The sequence below is a fragment of the Caenorhabditis elegans genome, chromosome V (assembly GCF_000002985.6).
Source record: "Caenorhabditis elegans chromosome V".
Classification (NCBI taxonomy): Eukaryota; Metazoa; Nematoda; class Chromadorea; order Rhabditida; family Rhabditidae; genus Caenorhabditis; species Caenorhabditis elegans.
Window position 1 is genome coordinate 640,069 of NC_003283.11, and position 12,985 is coordinate 653,053.

General features: G+C 35.3%; 4 protein-coding genes and 1 non-coding gene across 7 annotated transcripts; 2 read left to right on the top strand and 3 right to left on the bottom strand.

Annotated features, from left to right (window-relative positions):
• Positions 1–680: 680 nt before the first annotated feature.
• Positions 681–2,856, bottom strand: nhr-190 (the record flags this gene model as incomplete). Of its 2 annotated transcripts, NM_070875.7 has the most annotated exons (7): positions 681–1,167; positions 1,211–1,401; positions 1,598–1,819; positions 1,862–2,058; positions 2,433–2,491; positions 2,555–2,629; positions 2,678–2,856. In NM_070875.7, 7 exons carry the CDS (start codon positions 2,782–2,784, stop codon positions 801–803), a joined length of 1,218 nt encoding a protein of 405 aa, NP_503276.2. The 2 variants fall into 2 exon arrangements, with proteins under 2 accessions (NP_503276.2, NP_001300107.1); NM_001313178.3 differs by lacking the exon at positions 2,678–2,856 and having other exon boundaries at positions 801–1,167; positions 2,555–2,619.
• Positions 2,857–3,626: 770 nt separating this feature from the next.
• Positions 3,627–6,161, bottom strand: F48G7.12 (the record flags this gene model as incomplete). 2 transcript variants are annotated; one of them, NM_070876.3, is made up of 7 exons in its annotated part: positions 3,627–3,849; positions 3,896–3,970; positions 4,016–4,177; positions 4,874–4,980; positions 5,029–5,278; positions 5,321–5,716; positions 5,970–6,161. In NM_070876.3, 7 exons carry the CDS (start codon positions 6,129–6,131, stop codon positions 3,694–3,696), a joined length of 1,308 nt encoding a protein of 435 aa, NP_503277.2. The 2 variants fall into 2 exon arrangements, with proteins under 2 accessions (NP_503277.2, NP_001300108.1); NM_001313179.1 differs by lacking the exons at positions 4,874–4,980; positions 5,029–5,278; positions 5,321–5,716; positions 5,970–6,161 and having other exon boundaries at positions 3,694–3,849; positions 4,016–4,168.
• Positions 4,088–4,184, top strand: F48G7.14. Its single transcript, NR_068578.1, has one exon. It is a non-coding gene; the product is annotated as an Unclassified non-coding RNA F48G7.14 (non-coding RNA).
• Positions 6,162–7,119: 958 nt separating the features above from the next.
• Positions 7,120–9,695, top strand: ugt-42 (glucuronosyltransferase). Its single transcript, NM_070877.4, has 10 exons — positions 7,120–7,301; positions 7,345–7,425; positions 7,472–7,610; positions 7,664–7,873; positions 7,921–8,060; positions 8,114–8,346; positions 8,451–8,587; positions 8,983–9,068; positions 9,119–9,351; positions 9,399–9,695. The coding sequence occupies exons 1-10, from the start codon at positions 7,152–7,154 to the stop codon at positions 9,571–9,573; spliced, it is 1,584 nt and encodes a 527-aa protein (NP_503278.2). The 5' UTR covers positions 7,120–7,151; the 3' UTR covers positions 9,574–9,695.
• Positions 9,696–11,768: 2,073 nt separating this feature from the next.
• On the bottom strand, positions 11,769–12,972 carry srj-5 (Serpentine Receptor, class J; the record flags this gene model as incomplete). Its single annotated transcript, NM_070878.1, has 5 exons — positions 11,769–11,940; positions 11,996–12,264; positions 12,309–12,513; positions 12,562–12,719; positions 12,781–12,972. The coding sequence occupies 5 exons, from the start codon at positions 12,970–12,972 to the stop codon at positions 11,769–11,771; spliced, it is 996 nt and encodes a 331-aa protein (NP_503279.1).
• Positions 12,973–12,985: the final 13 nt, after the last annotated feature.

Below are 12,985 nucleotides of genomic sequence, written 5' to 3' on the forward strand. Positions count from 1 at the left end.
TCTTTTTCATTTTGCAAGAAGTGAATGTGAATGAGATTCATTCCAACTCCAATGTCCAGCCACCGTAGAAATTTCTGTTGTAATGCATTACGTAATTTTTTTTTACTTTTATGAAGTTTACTGCGGTAACAGTTCAAAAAGAAATTCTTTGAACCCTTCTGGTAAAACTCAGCCATTTCTAAAATGAATGAGGGTCTCTGAAAACCCGTAATTTGTTCAGTTGCAGTTATTTGTTTTTTAGTTTCTTTCTCTCATCTTAAAATAACTATGAGAGAACACAGACAGCGCAGACAACAGGCGAACGAAAAATGGGCTGCGCTTCAGTGTCACGTATACATGCATACAGTCCAGTGAATCCTAACTATTGTCTACAACAGTTTTTTTGGATATGTTTTGATGGTTTTTTTGCATTTAGAGTAATTAACCACATTCTTCGAAAATGTGTGTTTTGTAAAGTATGTGAGCTAGAAATGGCTCAATGACAAAAACGATTTCAAACTTTTCATTCGCATTCAAGAAGTTTTCAACTTATCAGAATTTTATCGTCTGGCCAAAATTTGGCCAAAACGTTACCAAAGATCAGCGCACAAGCTTAATGCAAAATTGATCCAATTTTTTCTAGTCCTTTCATAGGTAGGCATTTTGTGCCTGCGTGAAAAGCATGCAGTTTCTAACCAACCTGATCTCTTGTTTTTTCATTAGTTAATTATGAAGAACAAATGAAGACATGAACATTCGATTTTTTATAAACTAGATTGGCTACCCGCAATATAAATAGTTGTACAGTGGGGTGGAGCATGTTAAAAATATTCAAACATTTCTGGATGCGAAAACTCGATTGAAAATACGTCGAACACCTTTGCAATGTGAGCTTTTTCTTTCAGCTCCCGAATATAGGCTTCCAGCAACTGAATAATTCTCATCATTTTTGTCAAGCGGTCCGAATAGTGAGTGGTTCGCAATGTTTTCATGTAGTAGTTATGGAGATTGTCTGCTTGAACTTGAAGGATTTTTTCAATGATTTCTAGGTCATGTCCTTCCACTTTCCTTAGCATTGGCTTGAGGCAGAGTTGAATGAACATGTAGTTGAGCTCAACATTCGTTGGAATCAAGAGATTCAGAGCATCTACAATAGCGTCCCAGCTGCTGATCCCGGCAAGGAGAAAACTGGATTTAAAAATGTATAGTTAGCCTAACAACAATTACTCACGGCTTCAATTGATCCATTGAATGGTGTGTGCAAAAGGAAAGATCCATGTCAAATTCATTTACATTCACACATTTCCCCTCCCCGCACATCATTACATTGGTACCAAAGTTTTGTTTCCTTCGTTGCACAGAAGTTTCAGACATTCTCTCCAAACGAATCCAAAGGCCGCCCGCTGATTTCAGTATGTCAGTCTGAAAATGAAAACCAGGGTTTATTTTTTAAAAAAATTAGAAGTTTTTTTCAACTTTCAAGAACTTTTGTCATAATTCTAGAACCTTTCAACGGTGTGAAGAATTTTTCAAATTTTTTCCGAACCATTTCAGAATATTCTAGAAAATGTTAAAACATTTCAGTTGAAGAATTTCACTTGAGTGATTCTCATATTACCTTGATTTTTGTGTCCAACTCTCGAAATTCTGCAAACGTCGAGAACCACTGGGCAGTTTTTAGAAAAGAATTCTCCCAGAATCGTGTGAACGAATTTTTGTCAAATGATGTTTGGAATTGAAGATTAGGAATTTCTCGTTTTGAATTCAAGTCTTCCATTTCAAAAGTCATTCTCTCCAAACTGTTCTCAAATTGGCAAGGAGACGGAAGACACGATGGGGTCTGAAACTCAATTTTATATTAACCAGCAAGCCCTTCTCCTACCTCATAAACTTTCATCATTTCCTCGAAGAGATAAGAGACATCGACAATCATTTTTGATGAAGATGCTCGATCTGGACTGCAAAATAAAATCAGTTCAGGCCGCCCGAGGAAGTTTGCCAGGCTCTGCGGAGAGCCGACACTGGATAGATTAGAACTTCGTGATGAGGAAGAAATGAGGTCTCGACCAGTTTGGAATTCTGAAACAGAGAAGAAATGTTTTGAATAAACTTTTTTCGCAAAAACTTTTTCTCAGAAAATTGAATTTACTGCCGAAATTTTCAAACAGGAAATTCAAATTTCCCGCTAAAAATTTTTAAAAGAAAGTTTTAATACTTCGCCAAATTTTTTGCAGAAAATTGGATTTTCTCGCCAACTTTTAAAATTTTTAGAATTTTTTAGATTTTCCCACCGAAGAATTTAATATGGTTCATTTCTGAAACATTTTCTTTTCCGAAAAGTGGTTTTTTTGTTTCTACTTTAAACAGATTCAGAATTCTCTCTGCATGCCACCAAAATTCAATGTTTTTTTTTCGATTCTGTAACACTCGCTATTTGAAAATAAAAAACTTACTATTCGGATCCATCCCCGCGTCGTAGCACATTTTCAATCGGCAAATTTTGCAACATTGTCTGAGATTTTAGTTTTACATAACTCATTTTTAATATTAAAAAAAAAGAAAGACACCAACTTACATCCTATCTTTCAGCGAACAACTTTCTCGTTCACACACCATATCCTGCGATTTTGCACTGCGCATCACGGCTCGTCTGAAAAATAAATGCTCTGTCTTGAAATTTTGACTCGTGACACTAAACCTGAAAAATGCGGCACATGCTCTGCAGCTGAGAACTCCAAAATGACGGCCATGAGATGGCTGACCACATATCACACAGGGACCTGATAAATTCAATGGAGCTGGCATTATTTGAATAGAAATTTATACTTGAAAAAGTGTTGGTTGTTAAGGGAGAAGAGCGAGACCGAACTCGTGTTAGATAAATCAGACTCAGACAGTGAAAGACGCGTTGGGTGTTATAGTGTTTTGTGGAGAGCGCAGAGAGAATTATGGTGGTCGTTACTCCGAGAGGAGTACACATTTATTACCAGATGGGGACTCCATTGCAGGCAGGCACGTCAAAAGATCTGTGTAGGCATCAACGCCTCCACGGAATACAGCATAAGAGACGGATGGTTAAAATTCATTTGTGAATTGTTAAAAAAATTACACTCTATGGCTTCATTGGTAGGCAGGTCTGGTTTCAGTGCCTGATACCTGCACCCAACCTGCCCGCCTCATACCGTTCTCTCGCCTCATTTCTGCTCTATGACGAAAAGCACCACATAGTGCGAAAGACGGTTCTTTTGAAGACACTTTTCTGGTTCCGCGCCGCTTTATACCGGAGGCAAGGAGGTAGGTGGAGATTGTCGCAAGGCGTGCACGGTAGACGATTTCGTGCCTCCATGAAAGCCATGAGTTCAACTCTCCACCACCGGATAATTTTTTGTCGAATTTTTTCTCTCCAAAAAAAAAAGGAAAAGAAAAAAAAAAAAAGGGTCCGAAAAAAACAAACAAACAATTTAGTCGCAGTCCCCATTTTTGGATGAGTTCAACTCTCCACCACCGGATAATTTTTTGTCGAATTTTTTTCTCTCCAAAAAAGTTCAACTCTCCACCACCGGATAATTTTTTGTCGAATTTTTTTCTCTCCAAAAAAAAGGAAAAAGAAAAAAAAAACTCTTACTCTCTTGCAAGTGGTGAAAAATATACATTTATTAAAATAATCAGAAATGGAATGCAATTAAAGATGGAGTAGCAAAATCTGTCTAAAAATTACTTTGAAATTTCCGCTTCTTTGAAATTGTTTGTCTTATCCCTACTATACAAATGCCAACGTTCCAAATCTTCCATTAGGTGCTCAGCTTTTTCTGTGAGTATCTCCTGATACTCCTGTACACTTTCAATGTCTTTCAAATATGACAGTTTAGCCTGTAATTAATAATTAAATTCTGACAAAAAAAAACTCAAGAGTCACCTGAGCGAAAGGACCGTACATTGGCATCATGACAAGTCCGCCAGATACGAAGAAACAACGGTAACACTCTTTCAACTGAAAAAAATCAAATTTATTTGTTTTTTGGTGGTTAAAACTCACCTGCTCGAGTGAGTATGGTGCTTCATCATCTCCAAGGGCTGCAAGAAAATATGTATAAAACTTTTCAAGTAGTCTCTCCCAGTGAGCTTGTCTATCTGCTCCAGAAAGTGTGGAGAGGAAGAGTCGAACTAGATCTTCAGCTGGATTTCCCATGTGAATGAGCTGAAAAAAAATTATTAAAAAAATTGTTTTACATACGTTTTCCTGGCAATCTTGAAAAAAATTGCAACATTTTCAAACAACTCAAAGAAACTGAAAATTATATCGAAGGAGATATTCAACTGACTAGTTCTTTTTGTTTTTCAATAATTTTAGTACTCACAAATTTCGTGGCAAAGATCTGAGCGGCCGACATCTCGTGAGTTTTTTGTAATGATTGTTACTGAACCGAGCGTAACTCGAAAACCAGAGAGTAATAGTGAGTTGGTAAAAATTTGATAAACTTTGCAGTTTTGATTTTAAACCTGGCAACTTATACGAAAGTTATACGAAAATTATTTAACTCTTAGAAATATTTCATTAAACATCTCATTTCCTGAGTAACAGTCAGTTTAACTATCTTCAAAAATGGACTCACGAGATGTCGGCCGTTTTTTATAATATTTTGCAATAATTTTACGGATAAAAGCAAAATAAATATATATATATCCAATAGCACGTCTGATTTTTGAGTTATACTCGTTTGAAAAATTCGCAAAATTATCAAAACAAAAAAAGGGATACCTTTTTGGCCAGCGCTATTTTCTTTAAATTTTTAAATTTTTAAAATTCTTCAAAAAATAAACCACGACATCTGGTCTTTTTCCCTGTTCAATGTGGAAGTTTCCGAAATTTAAGTTTTTTTTTTCAATTTTTCACCTGATAGTCAATGACTTTGCTGACTGAAAACGTTCCTTCATCTTTTTCTTTCCACAAAATATTGGCTGCCCACAAGTCACCATGTACCATGACGTCTCGTTTAATTCCTGAAAAAGCAAACTTTCCTCTTCAAAAAATTGACTCGCAGGACTCACCAATGTATTTATTCAAATTGCACGCCAGTTCAAAGTTGACAACTTCCTGCCCGAATGCTTCAACTACATTTGTTTTCTCTGTCAGTCGTTTTCGATTGATTTCACGCGTCTGTTCGTAGAAGCCCTTCATTCCTTCATTATTCATCAACGATCCCATCATTTGCTTAACATCTAATCCAGAAATACTTTCAATTTCATCTTTGGTCAAATGAAGACTTCCAGCTTGAAGAGTTGCTATTGACCGCAATACCTGGAAATTGAATTTTTTAAAATAACAAATATTTAATATTACCGGGTACAATTCGCGTGGCTTCACATTACAATAAATATGTCGAACTGTAACATTGCCATCGAACTCCATTCCTAGAATTCCTTTTGTTTTGTTTTCAGCGTCAAATTTCTTGTAAAAATAGATCTTTGGGCTCAGCATCGTCTCATTTTTGTTCCATTTTTCGGTGATTTTGTAAAGATTTACTTCACGGTTGTGCAGTTTCTGAGCCTCATTCTCAAATATGGCCCATAGAGCAGCTTCTTGTGCTGGAAACGTGCCAGGATTTTTGCCCTTCATTTGCTCAATAAGGCCGGGCACATGGAGGCACGAGGTGATTTTCAGAACAAACTTCTCAGGAAGATGCTTATCAGAAACAGTCCATTCTGGTTCGACAAGTATCACGCGACTCGAGAAGCCCTAAATTTTGTAGAAATTATTTAGTTAAGCATCATTGATTTGAAAAAAATATTCGAAATAAAATGGTTTTCCAAATTAATTTAACCCACGATTTTTTTTTTCCAAACTCAAAAAAAAAATATATTTTAGCAAACTTTTTTTTCTAACAGTTATATTCGGTATTTGGGACTAATTCTGGCAATTAGAACAAAAACCCACAGACGGTTTTTCAAAAAAAAATATTCACAAAAATATTTTCAATAGCAAAACTCACATTTCCATCTCCAATGACCGTATACTTGGTATTTTCACCGAGTCTCGCCTTGGTGTTCATCTGCTCTCCAATAACTTTTTGAACATCTTCCAACTGAACATGAGTTTGGAATAATCCATCTCCAATATCAAGAATTGATGCTTTCTTCTCACTCACGGTCATCGTTGCTTCACTTCAACAGAATCTGAAACTGAAACTGAATCTAGCGACAAATGGCTGTCATCTTTATATACTGGAGACGGGTGTGGTCTTAGCATAGAGCACGTGTGGTTTCTGCCCACTTTCTCTGCACTTACAAAAAGACCACAGCGTGTGTTATACCGCAATTGTGAGGGAAAAAAGATTGCACTTTGTTATTCAATAAGAGATTGTGTGATTCAAATTTCTGACAATTCTACAAAATTTCCAAATCTCAGCTTTACAAATAAAAGTAAGTTTTTTTTCCAAATTGTGCTAGCTACAGGAAAATCACACTGTATATTTCATGTTAGCATTTACCGGAAAAAGTGACCAAAAAACATAATTTTTATATCACATTTTCAAGAAAATGATACCAATTCATTTCAAAAACAAAATTTTCAAGTGTTTCGCTTTTTTGCTTTCGAGAAATATATTATTTGTTACCAACCCTGGTGCCAAAGTATCCAAATATATATATGGTAAAACTTTTCAATGTTTTTTTTTACATTTTCATTAACAGGAAAAAAGTATAGTGTGTTTGAATATCAATGTTTGAAACATAAGAAAATCATAAAGCTTGTAGGACATTTTTTTTTTGATCAACAACTTTCAAAAAAGTGGCAAAAACTGAAAATTTTCCGAATTTTAAAAAAGCATATAAAACTTTGATTTTTTATATATTTTTTTTCAATTTCCCTGGTTGAAATTTGGCGGTATTCAAAACAAAAAATCAGTGATAACTAAAAAAAAAGTTTGTACATTTCTTAAACTTTACTTTTCTAGTTGAAAACTGTTTCATATTCAAATGTTTCATTTTCTCTATAATCTTGTAAAATCTTGACAAAAATTGCTTTGATCGTCAACTGTGAGGTCCAATGTGAACTCAGCCAGTGTTTTTTCACAATTTCGTTGCCCGCCTACTACAAAATTGATAAGCGCAGGTATATAAAAGAGAATGGGAGTTTTGTTCAGTGACACAAATTGTTTGGCTGGTATCAAATCATGAACTTACTAATTCTCTTAATTTTTGTTTTCTTGATCTCGAATATTTCTGGGTTTAACTATTTAGTAGTGTCTCCTGCTTTTGGGCACAGCCATTCTACATTTATGGGAAAACTGGCTGATGCTCTGACAGAAGCCGGACATAATGTGGTACGTATTCAAAAAATGGTGAAAGTTCAAAAAACCTTTTCAGACCGTTCTCTCCATCATCGTTTCGTCCAAGTTTCGAAACATTTCCTACACAAAATTAACTAAAGACATAGTGGTTGTTGAGGTTTCAGTTGAAATTTTGATTTTTTCTCCATTAAAATATTTTTCAGACAACAAATGAACAAGATCAACAAGCAGAGAATATGGAAAACAATGATTTTTCGAGATATTGGACGCAAGAGGGCACATTGTTGGAAACTATTCCGAGCTACTTGATGTTCACTAAAATGAGTGACCATGGTTATGAAAGTGAGTCTGGCATGTGTAATACATCGCAATTGTAAAGAAAAAATAATGTTCAGCTTTTCGAAACCACGCTCTACCACAAATGGAATATCTGAAGAGCCATCGCCCTCGATACGATGCAGTTTTCTTCGAGTCATACCTTCACACGGGAAAAGCAATTCAAGAATACCTAGAAATTCCAGTTTTTCTTCCGGTGACTTCCCTCACGCATGACTACAGGCTTGCAGAACTTATTGGGGAACCTGTTAGCCCTAGTTATTTATCAGGTTATTTTCAGATTAAATTCGTTTTGTGGAACATTGTTCCTTTGCAGGATACTTCACAAATTTCGGGAACATTATGAATTTCCAAGAACGAGTGATTAACACATTATCTTACTATCTTGCACAAATTTTGATCTCATCACCAAACTGGAAAACTCTTCAGGATCCATCGAAAGACTTACTCGTGGAGGTGAGATAGGTTTTGGAGAGTGAGATAAAGCTAACAAAAAATTATAATTTTAGTCAGAATACTATCGGGCTCCATATGTATTCATAAACTCAAACCCCTACATAGATTTTCCACGCCCTCTTCTTTCGAAAACTATTGAAATTGGTGGGATTACTGTAGATGCGGATGCACTCAAAAGTGAGAAGGTCGATGAAACATGGAACAATATCCTCAAGAGGAGGCCTCATAACGTGCTGATTTCTTTTGGAACGATGTTTAAATCTATTCATATGCCTGATTCTTACAAGTAAGTGAACATTATTTTCTGTTTTCATATTTTTCTAATTTAAAGTGATCCTTCTGTAATAATTAATTAGACATTATTGAAAAACCAGATAATCAAATTTCCAGGAATAATATGGTCAAAGTTATGAAATCGTTCAAAAACGTAACGTTCATTTGGAAATATGAATCGGAGGAAACCAGTTTTGCGAACGGTGCTGAAAATATTATTTTTAAAAAGTGGACTCCTCAAACGGCTCTACTAGGTAAGAGCATAAATGTGGAGTACGACCAGTCAGGAACTGATGGAAAACTATTTTTTTGTGTTAAATTAACAGTATATCAAATTTCCAAAAAACTTTGGAAAATATTTTATTTCCAGTCAAAAAGGATATCTAAAACACTATCATATATGAATATTTTGGGAATAGTTAAGACATGAAACTAGAAACCTTTTTTTGATAGACGACTTCCAAAAATAGGGGAAAACCGAGTTCCACCCGGCTTTTGATATGAAGAAATAAACAATTTTCAAATTTTTTTTGAAATGTCTCATTTATGTATTTTTATGTACCTTTTTACCCCCCCCCCCCCCCATAGGATGGGTTTTCCAGCTTTAAAAAAATTACCAATTTTTCCGTCAATCACTACATAATTTAAGCTGATTCACGTCTCTCCGCATTCTTCACTCACGGAGGTCTAGGAAGTGTTAATGAGTTAAGCTATCTTGGTAAACCTGCGCTCCTGGTAACAAATTTTTTTTCAAATTACGAATGCTCTAAGAATCCATATTTCAGTGCCCTCTGTTTGCTGATCAAGTTCGCAACTCAAAAATGCTTTCTCGCCACAATGGATCAATCGAAATCTCTAAGTTCAATCTGGAAAGCTATAATACTTTGCGATCTGCTTTGCATAGTATACTTTTCGATGAAAGTTATGCTGAAAACGCAGAGAAATTGGCCAAGAAGCTGGAATTTCAGCCAGCAAAACCAAAGGAATTGTTTGTGAGACATGCAGAGTTTGCAGCTCGGTAAGGTTACCTCAAAAAGTGTTGTTTATGAAACGTAGAAATTTTAGATTTGGCGAACAACCGGCCCTTGATTGTAATCTTCGAACTATGGGATTTGCCACTTATCATTTATTAGATGTTGTTGTATGTTTGACGAGTTTCGTTGTACTAGTGATACTTTCGCTAGTGGTAATAATTAGAAAAATTGTACAATCATTGGCAATCAAGATGAAACGGGATTGATTATTTTAGAGAAAAAGTAAAAAATCTAGTGATTGTTTAAATACTAGGTTCAACATGTCTCCAAATCTTATTACTTTCTCTTTTTAAATTGTATTACATTTGAATAAACACTGAACTATAAAATTTGGAGGAATTTGAGAAAGTTATATTTTTATTTTATTTTGAAAAAGTCGTGTCAAATCTAGAAAGTTTTTGTAAATTATAGTACCAATCTTTCCTAGCGATAAGCCTTTGAAACTTCTCTAAAAATATTTTAATATAACTGAAATCGGCGGAAATTTCAGGAATTTCAGTGCTAGAAGTAATGTGTTTGAATTGTTATGCTTTTTGATTAAATTTTTCATGAAAAACTCTAAGCTAAAATAATACTAAAAAAGAAGGCGAGATTAAACTATTTTCTTCCCACAACACTAGTGTATGCGCGGCCGACACAAAATGCGTGTCGAACACGCGTTTTGTGTCCTCTCTGGACACAGAGAAGACACAAGAGAAATAATCACATTTTTCGATGGCGTTGAATAAATCTAAACAGAATTCAGGGAAATATTAAACTTTTAGGTTAAGCAATGGAAAATAGAAGGGGTATGTATTGAAAATGTTTTTAGAAATGAATTATTGGTAAATGTATTTTATAATCCCACATAAAAATGTTTAATGAAGATATTATTCGAACTTACTCCTGGACTTCTGAATAAAACTGATTTAATTTGAAAAATGACTATGTGGAAAGTTCGAGACAAAAAAAATTAGCTTCACAGGAGCATTTTGAACAAAAAGTCAATGTGAAATTGTTCCTTTTATGAGGTTTTGCGATCATTGAAACAATTTGGGACTTTCTCGAAAAGTTTGTTTGATTAACTCATGAAACCAATAAAAGATATAGTTTGCAAAAAGTTCATATTATTAGGTCTCCAAATAAGTTCCGGGTCAAAAATCATAACTTTTTTTGCCTTCTATAGATTTTTTTGAAACTTTGTGAATTTATGTTATCAACTATGATCTTTCATTTGAGCTGGCAATCGGGATGGATGTTTTGTATAGTTGGTGTATATTCCCCATTTGATACAATTATGTTTATGATGATTGTGTCAGAGTATAGATCCTTGCTGAAAAGTAAATTTGAAAATTTAAAACGTTTCAATTTGTAAAAAATTCAGATCAAGTTGGAAGTACAGTTAGTGCGGCTACTCCAGATGTTTGATAGCGACTAACAAAAAAAAATCTTGGACCCATTATTGTGTGGCGCACTCCAGTATTTTGGTGCATAATATTGCGCAAAACGACAAAGCAACTACGACAATTTGAATTTATATTATAAAACAACCAGCCGGTGACCGCGCCTCCGGCGCGGCCAACGACTGGTGAAATTTAGTAATGTTTAACACATCCCTGAAATCATTAGGTTTTTCTAAAAAAAAGTAAGTAAAATTTATTTTCCCACATGTGTTTAAGCTTTTTCGAATATGCTGAAAGACTACATTTTGAAAACGATCACACCACAACCTTAGACAAAGTACAGAGTCCTTACAGTAATCCTACAGCACCCCTACAGTACTACTACAGTACCTTGACATTATCCATCACCAACTCCCAACCCAATATTCCTTCGAAAGCTGAAAATTCAAATTTTCCTAAACTACAGTAACCCTACAGTAATCCTACAGTACCCCTACAGTACTACTACAGTACCTTGACATTATCCATCACCAACTCCCAACCCAATGTCCCTTCAAAAGCTAAAAATTCAAATGTTCCTAAACTACAGTAACCCTACAGTAATCCTACAGTACCCCTACAGTACTACTACAGTACCTTGACATTATCCATCACCAACTCCCAACCCAATGTCCCTTCAAAAGCTGAAAATTCAAATGTTCCTAAACTACAGTAACCCTACAGTAATCCTACAGTATCCCTACAGTACTACTACAGTACCTTGACATTATCCATCACCAACTCCCAACCCAATATCCCTTCAACTACAGAAAAGAGAGTTCAAAGATCAGAGATCAAAGTTCAAACTACATAGGGACAGAACGACACTGCGCTTTATATATAGTAAATGATACATTTCTCTTTTGTGTATTACATTAAAATTTTTTCCTCTTCACGATAATTAAATCGTATTAAATATTTAATCGTATAAAAATAAATAATAATACATAGATTCGATTGACTTTTTAATAAGTATTTTGCTACATCGTTGGTATAGAAAACATCGAAGTTAATGCTGCAGTTACTGTGGGCTTTTTCAATCGGAACCATACAAGAAGAGTATTTTTGTAATTTGGAATGAAGTAGATCACCACAGCGGGGTCAATCAACGGAAAGGCAGCCAATGCAACATTACAGATGTAGTTGTTCCACCTGTAAGAAATATTCCGATTAGTTCGAACCATGAAGTGTTAAAACTGTTTCCTACCAAGTAACATTGATCAAAAACATCGGTGCGTACCAGGCGATGACAGTTGGTAGGAAGCTGGCGAACATTGGGATGCACGTCTGAGCAACCAGCGCTTTAAAGAGTTGCCGATTCAGTGTTGCGCTAATCGAGCTCATATTTGTGTTTTCATTCATTTTCTTCATTATTTTATAGCCAAGAATAATATAAACACACATACAGTAGCTCGAAAATAATGTAAGTGACATGATACCAAACAAACTTTTGTAGACAACAAAGTCACTAGCGTTCTGGAATACCTTATAGCTTGAAATTGCCGTTTTGAAAGTCCTACTCTATACTGCCCTGTCAACAGAGAAATATTATCCGAGTTGACGTGGTGAATTTCTAAGAATGCAGGCCGTATCATGTCTCTTATCTCTTCATTTGGTGACAAGCAGCCCTCACAGAGCCATGTCCACGATGCTCCGTGACCAGCAGTAAGAACAATCATAGCAAGAATTCCGAATGGTTGAAGCATCTTATCCACTTGGTGAGGGCTGGAAAAACACTAAGATTTTAGGTACGATGATCTTTGCAAAACTGACTAAAACAAAATGAGATATCGATAGACAAAATGGATGATGAGAAGTGCATAGCTCATTGAGATGAACGTGCATCGCGATGAAACAGCATAGTTAGCATTTTCGGAAAATGGGCCATCAGTGATGAATGTCACAAAACCATAACCTGTGTTAATCACAGCCTGTAAAATTCAAAGGTTTACGTGCTTAGACTCAGGTCAGCTGCTCATACACTACACTTACAATAGGCGTTAACATTTCCGCGATTGAATAAAAGACGTCAAAAACCGCAAAGCCAATCAGTAGAAAGCGATATTTACCCATTTGCTTACTGGACTTGGTGAGGACCAAGTAGATGAACAATGGGTTAACAATATAACTCGAAATGCCAAAAATTAGTGGCATATTCTTTTGATACCAGTTAATATAAATCATTATTTGGTAACGA

What these genes read in the sequence shown, in the direction of transcription:
- ugt-42 (NM_070877.4), top strand. Translation starts at nt 7,152, where the DNA reads ATGAACTTACTAATTCTCTTAATTTTTGTTTTCTTGATCTCGAATATT. An exon ending in CATATGCCTGATTCTTACAA is followed by an intron (nt 8,347 to 8,450) that starts GTAAGTGAACAT and finishes TCAAATTTCCAG; the next exon opens with GAATAATATGGTCAAAGTTA. An exon ending in TCCTCAAACGGCTCTACTAG is followed by an intron (nt 8,588 to 8,982) that starts GTAAGAGCATAA and finishes ACATAATTTAAG; the next exon opens with CTGATTCACGTCTCTCCGCA.